The 14842-nt window shown below is 29.4% G+C and overlaps 1 protein-coding gene across 1 annotated transcript in view; it reads left to right on the top strand.

Moving 5' to 3' along the window:
• The first annotated feature begins 2616 nt into the window (after nucleotides 1–2616).
• The window catches only part of LOC106678741 (lysozyme), a 47699-nt gene continuing 35473 nt past the window's right edge, over nucleotides 2617–14842 (top strand). Inside the window, exon 1 of the mRNA XM_014417471.3 lies at nucleotides 2617–2752. Coding sequence (XP_014272957.1) covers nucleotides 2698–2752 — 55 coding nt within the window. The 5' untranslated portion in view covers nucleotides 2617–2697. The remainder of the gene's footprint in view (nucleotides 2753–14842) is intronic.

The following is a 14842-nucleotide window of genomic DNA, read 5'->3' as shown; positions in this document are numbered from 1 at the left end:
TTTATGGGAGAATGAATTACTAATTAATTTACGATTCTCATTCCTTAGTGACATTTCAGATTGGATTTTATATATATTTAAAAAACCAATATCTATAAAGAGATTGGTGATAAAATTCCGGACATTGATAATTAAACATAGACAATGAAACAAATATTAAATAAATTTTAAAAAAATATTAAATAAATTTTTAAAAAATATTAAAATTAATATTTTTCTCTTAATTTTTTTCAATATTAAGAATAATAATAATATTGGAATAATAATTGAAATAAATAAATTAAAAACAGGATTTATATTTTTGTTTATCTTTTATCATGCTTAATATTTTTTTTTATTATTTATTTAACACAAAACTTCTAATACATCCTATCATTCCAAGAGCTCCTTCTGAAAATTTTATAACTAGAATTTCTTTTAACTTTTCAGGCAAAAGAATAAAAAAACCCAAACCTTTGAGGACATTAACATATTTTCAGTTTTGGCACGTGAGAGCCTTTGTTGAGGATTGATTTATTGACGTCTTACTTACAAGCACAACAGTTAGACTAGGTCAGAAATAATTATTTTTATGATGAAAAATCGTTTTGTTTAATTTGGGCAGACATCACTCTTTAGAAGAAGCCCTTTAGTTGTTACAATTTGCAAAGGGCATTCCACAAGTTCACTTGCAATGTTACACTGAAATGAATAAAAATACTGGAACTTGATGGACTTATGGAAGATATTTTACATACATTTAACTTAACATTTCATAATAATATATTCTGTTGTTGAATATCAGTACACAATTAAGTCTGGAGATAAGCACTGATAAAACAAAATAGATAGTATCAGGATCACTCCTTCCATTACAAACATCCAAACCCACTAGCTTCTGATCTTGCATCCTCTTCCATTCCTGACAATCCTCTGAGGTGCCTGAAAAGAAGATGGCTACGAGACCTGCTAATGTGACACGTCATTAGAGTGCTACCAATGGGTAGTTTCTTTACACGCCTGTAACACTCCAATTTAATTGAGACCAAATTTACTTAATATATTATACTGTACAGTTATAAATAATAACAAATAAATTAAAAAAAAAAAAGATAGTATCAAGAATGGTGGTGACTCCTCTGACATAGGCATAGCATGAAATACGTAGAATAGTTTAAGGTCTTGGCCCCATAATATCATGAAATCAAATTCGAGACGAAATAAAAACAACGTTAAAAGTGGTTAATATTGGTTATTTCTTAGTTCAAAAATTACTAATTTTATTCCTACTTTATTGTATCCTGTGTTAGAACTTACTCCTTTTCATTTCTTACTACTTAGCGTAGAACTGGGACCAAAACGCAGTGACGGCAAAATCCATAGAGATCAAATTCCGCAAAAATAGTAAAACGTTCAACTTTTTTTTTGTTCAGTTTTATGGATGGACTTCATAAAATCGAGTTCTTTCACAGGAATAGAATCTGTTAGATTAAAATAAAAATAAAGCAGTACTGCTTAAACTCCCCTTAAGTCAAGTACTTGATAACTATGTAACATAGGTACTCTTGTTTGAGAACGTTTATCCAATCAATTAGAATGTAACCATTATGTACCAAAATTTCCTTGCTATCATCGAAGAATTAAACAGGATGATGTTCATTACACAAATAGATTAATTTATAAATTTTATTTTATTTTACCCTCTCGTAACGTTTCCTCTTTTTTAAAAAAATACTTAGTCATTCTTGTAACGGCTTTTTTAATTCAGAGTTTGGCCGTCATTAGCGCAGTTTCCATTAGGCGTTTGATTTTCCAGCTAACAGGTTCGTTTTTATTCTTTTATTTTTTTCTTTCCCCCTTCTTTATTTTACTCTTATCCCTTATTTTCTACACTTTTATCCATTTTCCTTACCCACGTTATAAGTTTTGTCCACTATATTATTATTGGTGTTTTCAGAATTTTTTTTTCTATTCATTTCTTGGTATACTTTACTTATATTTTGCCTCTTTATCAATTATTATTGTTATATATTTTCTTCCTCTCAATTTTCATTTTCTTTCCATATTTCAATTTTTAAATTATTAATAACTAATATGTTCATACTTCTTTGCATTATATAACTTCATTTTTATTTCATTTTCTTAATTATGTTATTTTTACCCACTTTTTTAATTACCTATGTATACATTTTATTTACCGCTTCTCTTATCACTTCATTTTATTAATTATATTTTGTAAAATTATTCATTTTATGTTATTTTGTTTCTTTTTCTACTTTCTTTTTTATTTTCTATACTTACTGTGGTTGTTATCTTGTTCTGTTTTTAGCCCTGAAGAAGGCTAGAAATTCTAGCCGAAACGTTGGCACAATAAAATAGGTTAATCCAACTTATTTGTGTTTATCTTTGACCGCACCCCCAACCATCTTCACCTCGTTCGTCATCCACGGTCAACTATCTCTCATAATTAAAAATAGATTAATTATTTATCGAGCTCTCACTTCAATTGTTTAATTTACCATCAACCAGTCTACATACCACAATTCATGACCTCCGTCAGTCAGATTCATAGCTGATTTCTGATTTAGAAATTCTGTCTCAGGTTCAGTAAAAAGTTCTTTTGTGATGAGCGGTACCGCTTGGCGTACCCCCACTCGCTGACGTCAGACGGCCGACTATATACCGGCCTCGGCTTCTGGGAGCGACCAGTCTTCAGAGATGCTCTTCCAGTGTGCCATCCTTCCAGTACTTCTTTTCGCCACTTCAGCCTTCGGTAAGGCAAAAAGCCAATCTGTATATCAATAATTAATACACAGTATAAAATAAAAAGTTTTAGGAGTTATTCCGTTTAACCATATATCGAAGATAGTGGATAAATTGTGAAAAATCTTAAGAAAATATTTTACTTTGAATTATAATTTTTTTTATTTTCTCTTCTCAGAAACGTTACAAACAATTATATTTTATAACATCCGGATTAGTTTTTATACAAATCTATAACAAAAAAAAGTATCTTTATATCGTCGTTTCATTTTTCCATGCCCCCCCCCCCCGTCGCCCTAAACTGGGCCGCTTTAGAGTAAACTTTAAGAGCTCATCTGTTGATTCAGATTCAACAATAACAAAAAATATCTTCTATGAAGGATACATAGGCAAAGAACGATCCGATGAAGATAAATTCATTAAAACAAAAACCAAAAACTAATTTTTTTTATTAGAAATTCTTTTGTCAGCAATCCAAAGTATCGGTTTTTTTTCCCCATACACACCAATGTTCAGTCTCTAATATAATTCTAATCACAATATTTTCTATGCTTGATGATGGCAATTGATATAATAGTAATAATTAAGACACAAAAATAATTCGATAATAGAATGTAATTCTTATAATAACAATAGTAATAAAACAGTAAATAATTAAAATAAAATAATATGTAGAATATATATATATTATTATTTATGATTATTAATTAAAAGGAAGAAAAAAATTAAAATATAATAATAGAGGATGAATAAATTACACAGAAGTAGGAAATATTAATGATAAAAAAACTCATATATAGGAATTAAAAATTTGATTACTTAAGTGGCATCGAATTTTCTGTATATATTGATATATTGATGATTCCTGCAGAGATATTTAAAAAAAAGTTCACTATTATGACTTTCGTAATTTTTTTCAATGATAGTTCAGTCTACACTTTTTAAGGTCAACGCAAAATAATATTTGAATCCATCCTTCCCGATTTTTATAAGGGGTTTTATTCGAGTGAAAATTTACATTTTATCAGTATTATAAATTTTTAAAAAAATATACATGTGATAACAATTAATGATAAGAAATAATATTGTGATAATATAAGTTTATTTACACTATTTAATTTTCACGAAAAACCGGAGAATTTTTGAGTTGCCGATTTAAAAAAAGAAATATAATTTTTTAATTTTTAATTAATTTTATATCATCATTATATAGTCCAAGCTAGGGGAAGTTAAAAAATTATTTAGATGTATGAAGCCACTTTTTATCTCATTATTCAGGGTTTGAAATAAAGACAGTGAAGAGTAAATAAAATCTCATTTTACTTAAATTATGGTTTTCAATTTAACTTAGTTATGTATACATTATTGTTTTTATATGGAATATACAGTAAAGGGTAGTTGTTGTGATCCTGAAAAATTGTGAATTCCAGTTTTCAACGTAAATATAGGTTTTGAGGTGCCCTGAGTTTAAATAACAAAGTCTCGCAAATTTTTGTGTGTGCAGCACAAATACGAAACATCATATATAATATTATATTTTATATATTTAATATATAATCGAATATTATACATTTAAGGAAGGTAAACTATTACAGCAGTTTCTTTTTTATCAAATCAAAAATTTTTTCCGATGTTCAACATTTTGTTGAAAAAAAAAATGAACACATTTATAAATGTAGAGATCTTAGAAACTGTGTTATTTTTATAAAATGACTGTTGGTTACTGACGCAATCAAATAATTACTGCAATAAAAATCGATTTGATTCCGATCATTTCATCACACTTTTCCCCCTGTGTAATGCCAGGATACACAAACGTTCCGAAGAATAGGAGTTTATTCTTTCACATAATTAGTGACTTAATAGTCATTTTCTACAGAAATCGTATCTATATTTCACATTCTTCGAAAAAACGTGTCTGGTAGTGAACTATGCCAGTAGGAAATGGGTAGAACTATCTTCCTATAATGAAATTTCTATTTATATATTTGAACAAATAAATATTTAAGTATTGTATATTTATGTAGCAAGATAGAAGGTATTCAAAGTAATGTTATAGTTAATAAATACATAACACTAGTAAATAGGTTGGCTGCAGTTAAATCCAAACAAAAGAAACCTAAAAAAGATTATATTTCTCTAATTTATTAAAAAAGATTAATTTATACAGCTCATCTGACTAAAAATCTTGTATATTGTGACATTTATAACAATTATTTTTCGATAATCATTAAATAATTTTTAAAAATGTGAATAGAAAAATTGTAAAATTTCTTGTCTTATTCCAAGTTCGATCAAAATACATCATTTCAAACCGGTTACTTTAAAAGTAACCATATAAACTGCTACCTTAACTGTACCAGAAATTTATTTATTTAAGTGTTTCGACTACTAGGGTCATTTACACTGAATTTTAAAAGTTAGTACATTACTATTGACATATTTACAAAGTTACAAAGTGAGAAAGTTAAAAATTAACAATTACTGTTACAAAAGTTACATTACATTACAATTTACAATTACAATTACTATTACTATTACAAGTTACATTACATTACAATTTACAAATTTACAATTATAATTACAATTACAATTACAATTAGTTAGACTATATGTGATCATAAATATTAATGATTTTTAGAAAGTGAAAAAGTTTTGTTATTGTTCAGAATTTCTGTACCAGAAATAACGACTTGGAAATCGGTTGGTTGCTCTTTTGGTGGAAATTGTCATATTTCGACTATTATACCATTTAACTGTTACCAATGCTAGTTTATTATATCAATGTTACAACTACCTGTCACAGTTTTTTTGTTTTTGTTTTATTTCTTTGTAATGAGGACTTTTCCTTCAAATCTCTCGATTCTTCTCTTTCTAGGGCATCTGATAGAACCCAGGTCTCGTAGCCATATATCAGTGCTGGCTTTATCATGGTATTGTAAACCCTTAGCTTCAGAGTTTTAGAGATTTTTCGGGATTTCAGTTTTCTTTAAAAAGAGACTAAAGCTCGGTTCGCGCATGTTATATACGTTGGTCTATCTCAGTCCCTTCATCATTTATTTATGTTATTGTGAAGCCGAGTTATTTGAAACTGTCTATTTTAGGAAAAGAATTGCAATACACGCAGACCATGTTGTTAGGGTGGATGTTTCTGCTTACAATCATATACTTTGTTTTATCTTCGTCTACTTGCAAGCCGATTTCCTCTGCTTCTCTTAGGACTTTTAGTACAAGACCCAAGAGGAGAAAAAAGGCAGTTATCTCACCCCAATTTTTCATTACTTTAATGAAAACTATGTATAATTAATAGTCAAAATTAATGAGCCTACCAAGTATAGGTTGGGGGAATAAAAAATGGCGGCTGTTTCAAAGCGATAAAAACAACTAATTTTTCATTCGGAGCTCTATATCTTAAAAAGTAGGAACAACACAAGAAATCCTAAGAGAATGTCATTTAAAGAAGAGTAAATTTGCTAAAATATGAGCTCTAATAGAGTTATTTACGTTGAATAGTTTTCGAGATATAGCTTTTTAAAAAGCAACATTTCATAAAAATGTTGTATGGGACGTACTGAAAGATCAGTAGTTAGTGAATTTATTTTGAAAAATTTATATCTTGAAAACCATTTGACATACAGATGTCTATTAGCACTCAAATTAAAGCTAGTTTAATGAGCTATAAATTAGTTTATGATGTTTACATGAAATTTGCTAAAATAAATTGATTTATAATTGCTCGGACAAATTTTCATTTGCCAAATTTATATTCATATGTGAATATCATAAAAAATACAATCCCTATGAAGATAAGTGTCATACTATTTTATGGTAAGTTAAATTTCCTTTATTTTGAGTGTTGGCAGACATGTGTGCGTCTAATGGATCTAGAGATATATTTTTTTAAAAAATCAACATTTTATAGGAACAACTAGAAATTAACATTTTGTGAGTTTATTTTGTCAAATATCATAAAAACTACTACTCCTACAAAGATAGACACAATTAACTATTTTGTAGTAAATTTAACTAGCTTTAATTTGAGCGCTGGCAGACATCAGTACGTCCAATGGTTTCTGAAATGAAGTTTTTCATAAATAAAACTTATGAATTGTAATTTTTAACTGCTAATAATAAAAAAAAATTTTAATATCCGAAGTAATAATTTTGGCAATTTCTACTTTTATATTAATATCATATTTATGTTTGTTTTTTTTGATAAAAAAATAAATTAAAATATTTTTGAGGTTACGAAGCCCCGCTAGGTTGGTTAATATTAAATGTTTTTTTAAAAAAATACTTTGTACCTTTATTGAGCACCTTCTGACTATCTTCCAAAAGTCTACTTTATATGATCAACTATCTTCTTCCATTATGTAATTGCTTCTTAATATACAGTCATAACATTTGCGAATTAGCTAATCGACGAATTTACTCCATTTCACTGACTTGACCTTACTTGCATAGCTTAGTTAAGGTGTTTACGTGCAAGTGAATCAGCAAAACTGATTTGTTTTTAACATTTTAGTCTTTTTATAACTTGATAGATCTATTAGAGTTCATGACCTGCTAAACAAGAAAGCCATTCCTAGTCACGTATTTTCGTGAGAAGCGATTGAAATTACACTGCTGTTCTTAGGAACTATTTGTTATCCTCGAAAGGAAATTTGTTTACTAAGAAGCTACCTCACCCCAGGGACCATATTAGTTCTCAAGGATTTACATTATTTAAATTTCCAAACAATTAGCAACTCGTTAAAACGTGAGTGTATAATTGTTCTGGAGTCATGTTTTCAATAGTTTCTATCAAAATAAAGTCTATTCGTATAGTTTCGATAATTGGAAGAAGCAAATCATTTACAGTAATTATATAGTATTAAACCAATATAATTATGATTGAAATGAATAATCCTGTAATGGTCCGGCATGATTTTTCTGATTTAAATTTTTTTTTTTTACTGTGAAATTGAATCATTTCAGTTTTCCTTTAGATCGAGACTAACAGATAAGTTACACTAAAAATGATTATTATTGAAAGAAGATAGTTGACCGTATAAAGTATGTTGTAGGAAGATAGTAAGTAAATAAATAGTAATAGAAATACATTTATTATAAACTAAAGTTTCGCCCCATTTTGCAGGACTTTGTCAGAGATAAATGAAAAAATAAGATACTAACATTTTAGAATTAACCAAGTATTAAAATAAAAAACATTTCAAAACAAATGTTATGTTTATGAAGTATATAAATAAGAATTAGTAATAACATCATATACTGATGGAAACAAGTTATTAATAAATATAACCAGGTGTGATAAAAGTTCTAACCACAGACCTAGGCTAATAAACTGTAGGGGACTACTCATTAAAATTAGTTATAAATATGGTAAAGAGGTAGATCTAAAAGGTAGAACAGATAGGAGAAGAAGATATGGTATAGGTGACATAAGTAATATATAAAAGGGAGATATTAAGAAAATTGATAAAAATGAAAAATAATAGGAGGGATAATCACCTGACAGAATGGAACACCGAGAACGATTGAGAATAAAGGGGAAGTCAGTAAAGGAAAAGATAAGTTTACAATAAATAGTTTTCTTTTTTCTTTTTGATACCTTTATTGACCGCCACCCGGACTATTCTCCTACAATAAAAATGATTGTATCATGACCACAGGGGCCGGAATATAGGAGGAGAGGGGGAAGATAGCGATAGTAACATTGTAGTAACGTAGGTGAAATAGATCGTTGTTACTTTTACTGTTTATTAGCTTTGTGGTAGATTATTTTTAATTAAGGCCGTTAGCAGGCGAGCGAGGTGAAGTGACTGCAACCACGGCAGCGGTTCGAGTTTTCGTATCGGCGGAGTCGACTTGTATTTCTGAGGTGGCCCCACGAAATAAAATTTGACCCCAGCATAGTTAAAATAGGGTAGTAACCTGTAAATCCCTCCCCCCCCCCCCCATATGTCAGATATGACCAGGTGGTCATAAAACAATTTTCTACTCTTTCTCGAATGTTTTAGGGATCTTCTTAAACTTTCTTATCCACGTTTTTTGAGATGCTAATTATGAATTTTATTCCCTTGTTTTCTCCCGAGATCGGCTCTATCTCATTCCAATTTAAAGCATTAATTTTTTTAATTCAATTATTATCTCTTACGGATGTTTCGAAACGATCCTCCGTACGAAAAAAATTATAGATTAAAAGAATGTAGGGAATTTAGTCTTTTTTAATTCAGTGTTGGCTGATACTTGAAAAAAAAAATCCGTAGTATTCTGGTAATGGAAAAACACCTTAAATTCAGGTTCAGCACCTTCAGAACTATGTAAGTGCAAAATATCAAATCTCTCCAGATAAAATCCCCTTTACTGAACTGTTATAAAATTTAGTATTTCATAGTAGTCATAATAATATTTATGAAGGTTAACCTGGTGGAAATAGATAAAATCAAACTGCTACAAGGCGTTGTTCATCAAGAAATAATTTGTTGTCTTCACCTTGACCACGAACGATTCTTATTGTTCTGTTTCTATGAAATAAAAAATAATTTACCTTCCTGAATGAATCAGAACTAAAAAAAAAATCAATTCACTACATCTTCCTTTATGTAGCCAAAACTAATTACCTCTTCTCAGTATTTAGTACAAAGCGTAGCAAACGATACGGCCAAGGCTAGTTATGATTACTACTTTTGATATGGTAGCAGTTTAATTATAACACAACGGTAAATAGTTATAATAATTTAGCGATAGAGGAATTTTATTTTGTTCAGTATAAATAAAAAAATTAATAAAATCAAAATAAATTATAACGTGGAATCGGACCAGCATCTAATTTACTTCGGACCAGCCCAATGCGATATTTCATCACGTTTGGTCAACTGAGACTTAAATTAGAGCAGTAGTAGAAACATGAGATATTTAAAATATAAAAAAAAGTTTATAAAATGTTTTTAATCGGAAGGTTAATCATTATTTTTCATGTAAGTTTTATTTTGAGAAATCCTTCCTATATGTTTTCACAATACAGGTATTTTTCTTTTATCTGCTTTTCGAGGCTCTTCCCCCATCTCCTTCATGATACATCTGAAATTTCACCGTTCCATAAAATACACATTCCATATCATTTTTTAATGTGTAATGTTTATTCATTCTTACCTCAGTATACATATACATAGTATACATCGTCCAATGTGAGAGAAAAACATTACTGGAAAAGGCACAACTGTATTGCGCTGCTATATACACAATTCTTTTGAATTCTTATAAAATATAGACATAGTAGAGTAAACATATAATATACAATAGTAATATAAGATTTTTTTTTTTTTTTTATCATTTTTATTTTTATTTTCTCCTTTTTTTTCAATTTTCTTTCTTGACCCAATACATCTTTCCTCTTTATTTTTATGGTGCATCTAACCAATTATTTTTTTATAATTTTACTCAGGCATGATTAATTTTTTATATGGTGACATGGGCGTACCCAGGGGCAGGAGGGGACAGCTGCACCCCCTAGAAATCTAAAAAAAAAATTAATTTAATAAAAAATATATTTTTTAAAGCAATTACTATTGTTATAACTAATAAAGTGCTATAACAATATATATAATTTTGATTTAATTTGCCTTTGTGATTGACTATGGTATGCCCCCCCCCATAGTTTTGATCCTGGGTGGTGAGGCTATATTGCAAAGAGGAAATGCCATGTTATAGATTTACTTTCATATTGAGTGAAAAAATATTTAAACAAATACATTATTACTCCAAAATACTAAAAAGTCAATCTTGACTTTAGATTACGACCATGGTACATAACTAATAATCCGAAACCCTAGTTACACCGAATAAACTAAAATTTAGATTTCATGATGGCGTCCTCTGTTTTTTAGTAACTTTAAGTAAAATATTTAATTAGTGATTTGTTGTCGAATGAGTAATACCTAGATCTGTTCAATTTTTTTACATTATTCACACAACACGAAATGGGACTTGCATTTGAGCCAATGAATACCATTTCATCTCGTTCCCAATAAATGGAGCGATAGAGCAAGATAAATTTTAAAAATCTACTACGTTATTATCAATTTTAATGATTTATTTTTTACATGACCTAATTAAAAGGTCACACAATCGAATATCACATCATATCAATATTCACATAGATACGAATATTTCCTCAAGAGAATAATTTCAAAGTGGGTTATTCTTGATAGTATTAAAACAGGAAAATTAATTTTTAATGCATTCCGATAGAGAAATAAAAAATTGGGACTTTAAAAAATTAATAATTTTACTTAATTTTTAATGTTTGATTATTTAATTTATTTTATTTCAATATTTATTCCACATTTTATATGAATTTTTATTCATAGTACATATTTCGAACACTAATCTGGGGAATCTAAACTGGGCCTTTAACCAGTTTAATTATCTAAATACTTCAGTGAGAATATTTTCCAAAACCTTCATTGATAAAAAGTAGGACCTTTGAGTCCTAAAAAATCAAGTCTCGCAAAAGCCTAGCTCAAAAACGAAAAGTTTTAAAAACTGAAATTACATATTAAAACAGATGTGACAGCAACTTCCCCCCCGCCCAAAAAAAAAAAAAATTGACTTATTGGGAGTGCCACTTTATAGAACCAATTTGCATATTTTTCCATTTTTTAAAAAACAATGTCGATGTAGAATTACATGGTTTTTAATATCAGCTATGTCTTATCTCATTAAAATAGTTTCATAGAGTTCAAACAACAAATCATTTTTTAAATCTTCCTCTAAAGTGCTTTAAATTTTCTTTATTTGAAAAAAAAATAAACAGTTCATATTATTAGTAATAATAAATAATACCCAAATACAAAGCATTAAAGAATTTTATGAATAAATAAAGGAAAAATAGATATATCCGATTTGAACGGGAAAACCCGAGGCCGTCCGATCTATCCCGATTGCACAATGGCTTCATTGTCTTTTGTTAAACTATTGTATTCTTTAAAATATAAAATTTTAATTTCTTATTAACACCTTGAGAAAACCTAAAATATGAATTTTTAAAGGACCAGAAATTTTTTTTTTTAAATTGTTCATAATTTTCGCCGTCCCTGTTCTTATGATTTTTTTTCGAAAATTACAAAAATTGTGATAACTTCAACACGTCCCCACTAATCTACACAAAATTAAATATTCTTTCGATAACAATAGCGACCGTTCATACATTGAATAAACTAACATGTTGAGGACAAAGGATTGCCTTGGAGGTTATCCTCCATTTTTAAGGTTCGGGTCTGAACCACATTTAGCAACAGCCATTCTCCTATCGCTCGATTACAGACCTATTTATTTATAATATAAAGGACCATATATAAATAAATAATAGCCATAGACGTATTCGTTGATTTATTATCTACTTATGTAATGGTCATGGACCTATTGGGGAACGAGGAAGTTAATCCTCAGACCTTGCTGATCCCTATGACGTAAACTGGACCAGTTGGGGGAAACCAGTAAGGCCAATTACCTCTTCAGAAGAAGGCGTCGATTTAGAGGTCGTCGTCCATATTAATTTACATCATCATAGATTATTTTTTTTAAATTACTACTTAGCATCAATGACCTCGTATGCGATGATAAGCGCTGTCCTCTAAACCGAAAGGATAATAAGTCCATTCTAAAGAATGAAGAAGTATATCAGTACCGGGAGTTAAGTAGTTAAAATGTTTGCACTTAACAATGATGTATGATGAATGAAGTCCTATCTTGACGTTGGTGAACTTAAGCAACAAAGGCCATCTGGCTAATAAATACTGGGCTTGGCTAATAAGCAGGATCCCAGAAGGGAATTAATTCATATCCTCACAAGGACTGCGATTCGAGGTTGTCCTTAATTACACTTGGTGATGATAACAGGCAAGCGATTCCAAAAAGGGAGAGTACGGTGAAATAGCACTTGTATTTTTAAGTCCTGCCAGTTACTTTAGCCTTGATAATGAAGGACGTTTTAGCGGGCTTGTAGTACTGCAGACAATTCGGTCGGTAGACTATATCATGGGGATATTGTAGGCTTGTGTTAAGGCGTCACCTTAACAGCCTCCAAATTGCAACAGCACCGGTTCGATTCCTGCCTGGGCAGGATGACTTTTATTTCGTGACTGTACCACTTATTTATTTCGTTGTTTACGTCAGACAGTTGGCGTTATAACGTACTGTTATTGTACAAAGCAGTTTTGTATGATCATATTCTATTATTTTTTTATTTTTTATTTCATCAGCTATTATCCACTGACTAACCACAACATAATGTTAAACCATAAATTTATGATATTGTAATAATTCATTTTAATTTATCTATAATACATTTATAAATATGTATAACTTGATCTTTGAACCATAAGTTATTTAACTTTATGACTTAAGTCATGTTGATTCTAGTATTAACGATGAAAAAATCGGAATTTCTGCCTAGGTAGCTCTGCGTTAAAATCAATTGTATTATTAATTAATATAAGATACAATAAATTATTTCTACAAAATTCTTGTTCTGATATTAACATCAGTTGGCTGCAATTTTTTGTTTGTTTTTTTCTATGCAGTACACATGACCTTAATATTCCTTGGCATAAATAGACGCTTTCCCCTGGCATTGGCCCAAACTCATCAAACCATTAGTCTTTAACCACCTTTTAGCAACGGATTCTCGTAATCCTAAAAAGAAAGTTGCACCAGGTTGATTCATATACGAAAACAGAAGTCATGTTGATTCTATTATACACGAAAGAATATCCATTAATAATTAATAATCTTACTGGATGATTAATGATATGAAAACAAAAGACCACCAGACAGTATCGAAGGCATTGTAAATACCTAACAAGACAGCCAAATAATTTATGTCAGCTTAAAGCTTAAACTGAGGATAGAATCATTGTCAATAGTGTGTTTTCGTGTTACCATTGTTGTTATGACAATAGTCAAAATATAAAACTATTGTCATAAAAATCATGGAAAAAAATTATTTTTTCCTTTATTTAATTTTCTAATTCTTTCATATTTTAAATTTATCTATTTTTCTTATTGCTAATAACCAGAGATAGCTGATTGTTTCAAATTAACAAATTTAAAGGTTCTTTAGATGCAGTTTTTTTTTTTAAATAAACATTTATGCTCTGTCAGACCGCGTTTAAACCGATGAAATAAAGTGTCACTTCAAATTTAGTCAATTTTAGCAAACATATAGTTCTAAAATTCTAGGTATATACTTGATGTCTTCAATTCTTTGTTTCAGTTTCATTCTGAGCTTGATTTTCATGTATGTATCTTATCTGTGTATAAACACGCAAATCAATTTGTGGCCCTTAAAACGTGCAGTACCGTTAAAAACTCGGGTTCGAGCTTTTTTATGATAGCAATAATTTATATATAGGGAAGTAAAACTAAAAATTAAAATTTGAACTTTTACTTCTCACTGTGGTTACGTAGAATAAAAAAAATCTGATAAAAAAGAAGCCCTTCGTCATCCGCGACTTTTTTCTGTGGTACTATTTTTAAAAATTTGATTTAGCACCCAAACCACAGTTTTTCCTAAGATGGTCCTCGGAACTCAACTCCGGATCTTTAAAGGGAATAACAACTTAAATGGCAATGCAGAATTCGTGCTTGTTTTAATGCCTATTAGAAAAATTGGGGAGAAAAACTAGTACCTGCTATGTTTTTCTTAGCTACACAATGGCTCTCAAAAAATGAGGAAATCTGTAGGGATTCTTTCTTCTTTTTTCATAAATAGAAATCGATCACTAAGTCGATTTCTACTAACTATGAAATATCTCATCTCTGATAATTTTTTTATTTTTTTAAAAATATTACAAACAATTTTTCATTCTTCGAGAGCCTTCTTAGTGTCAGACTCTAAGCTGTACTCGATTGACTCAAATGGGGAATTCTGAGGTCGCCAGAGGATTTCGACATTGTCCTTGTCATTCCATGAAGCATCTGCAACCTTAACCGTTTCACACAAAATCGATATGTCGCAATTTAGTTTCAAAACGTTTAAATTTATGAATCTGCTTTATTTGAATATAGATATTTATATATATTTTGAAAAGTACAT

The sequence above is a fragment of the Halyomorpha halys genome, unplaced genomic scaffold (genome assembly GCF_000696795.3).
Source record: "Halyomorpha halys isolate HHAL.00 unplaced genomic scaffold, Hhal_1.1 Scaffold157.1, whole genome shotgun sequence".
NCBI lineage: Eukaryota > Metazoa > Arthropoda > Insecta > Hemiptera > Pentatomidae > Halyomorpha > Halyomorpha halys.
This window is presented reverse-complemented; position numbering and strand designations above follow the sequence as displayed.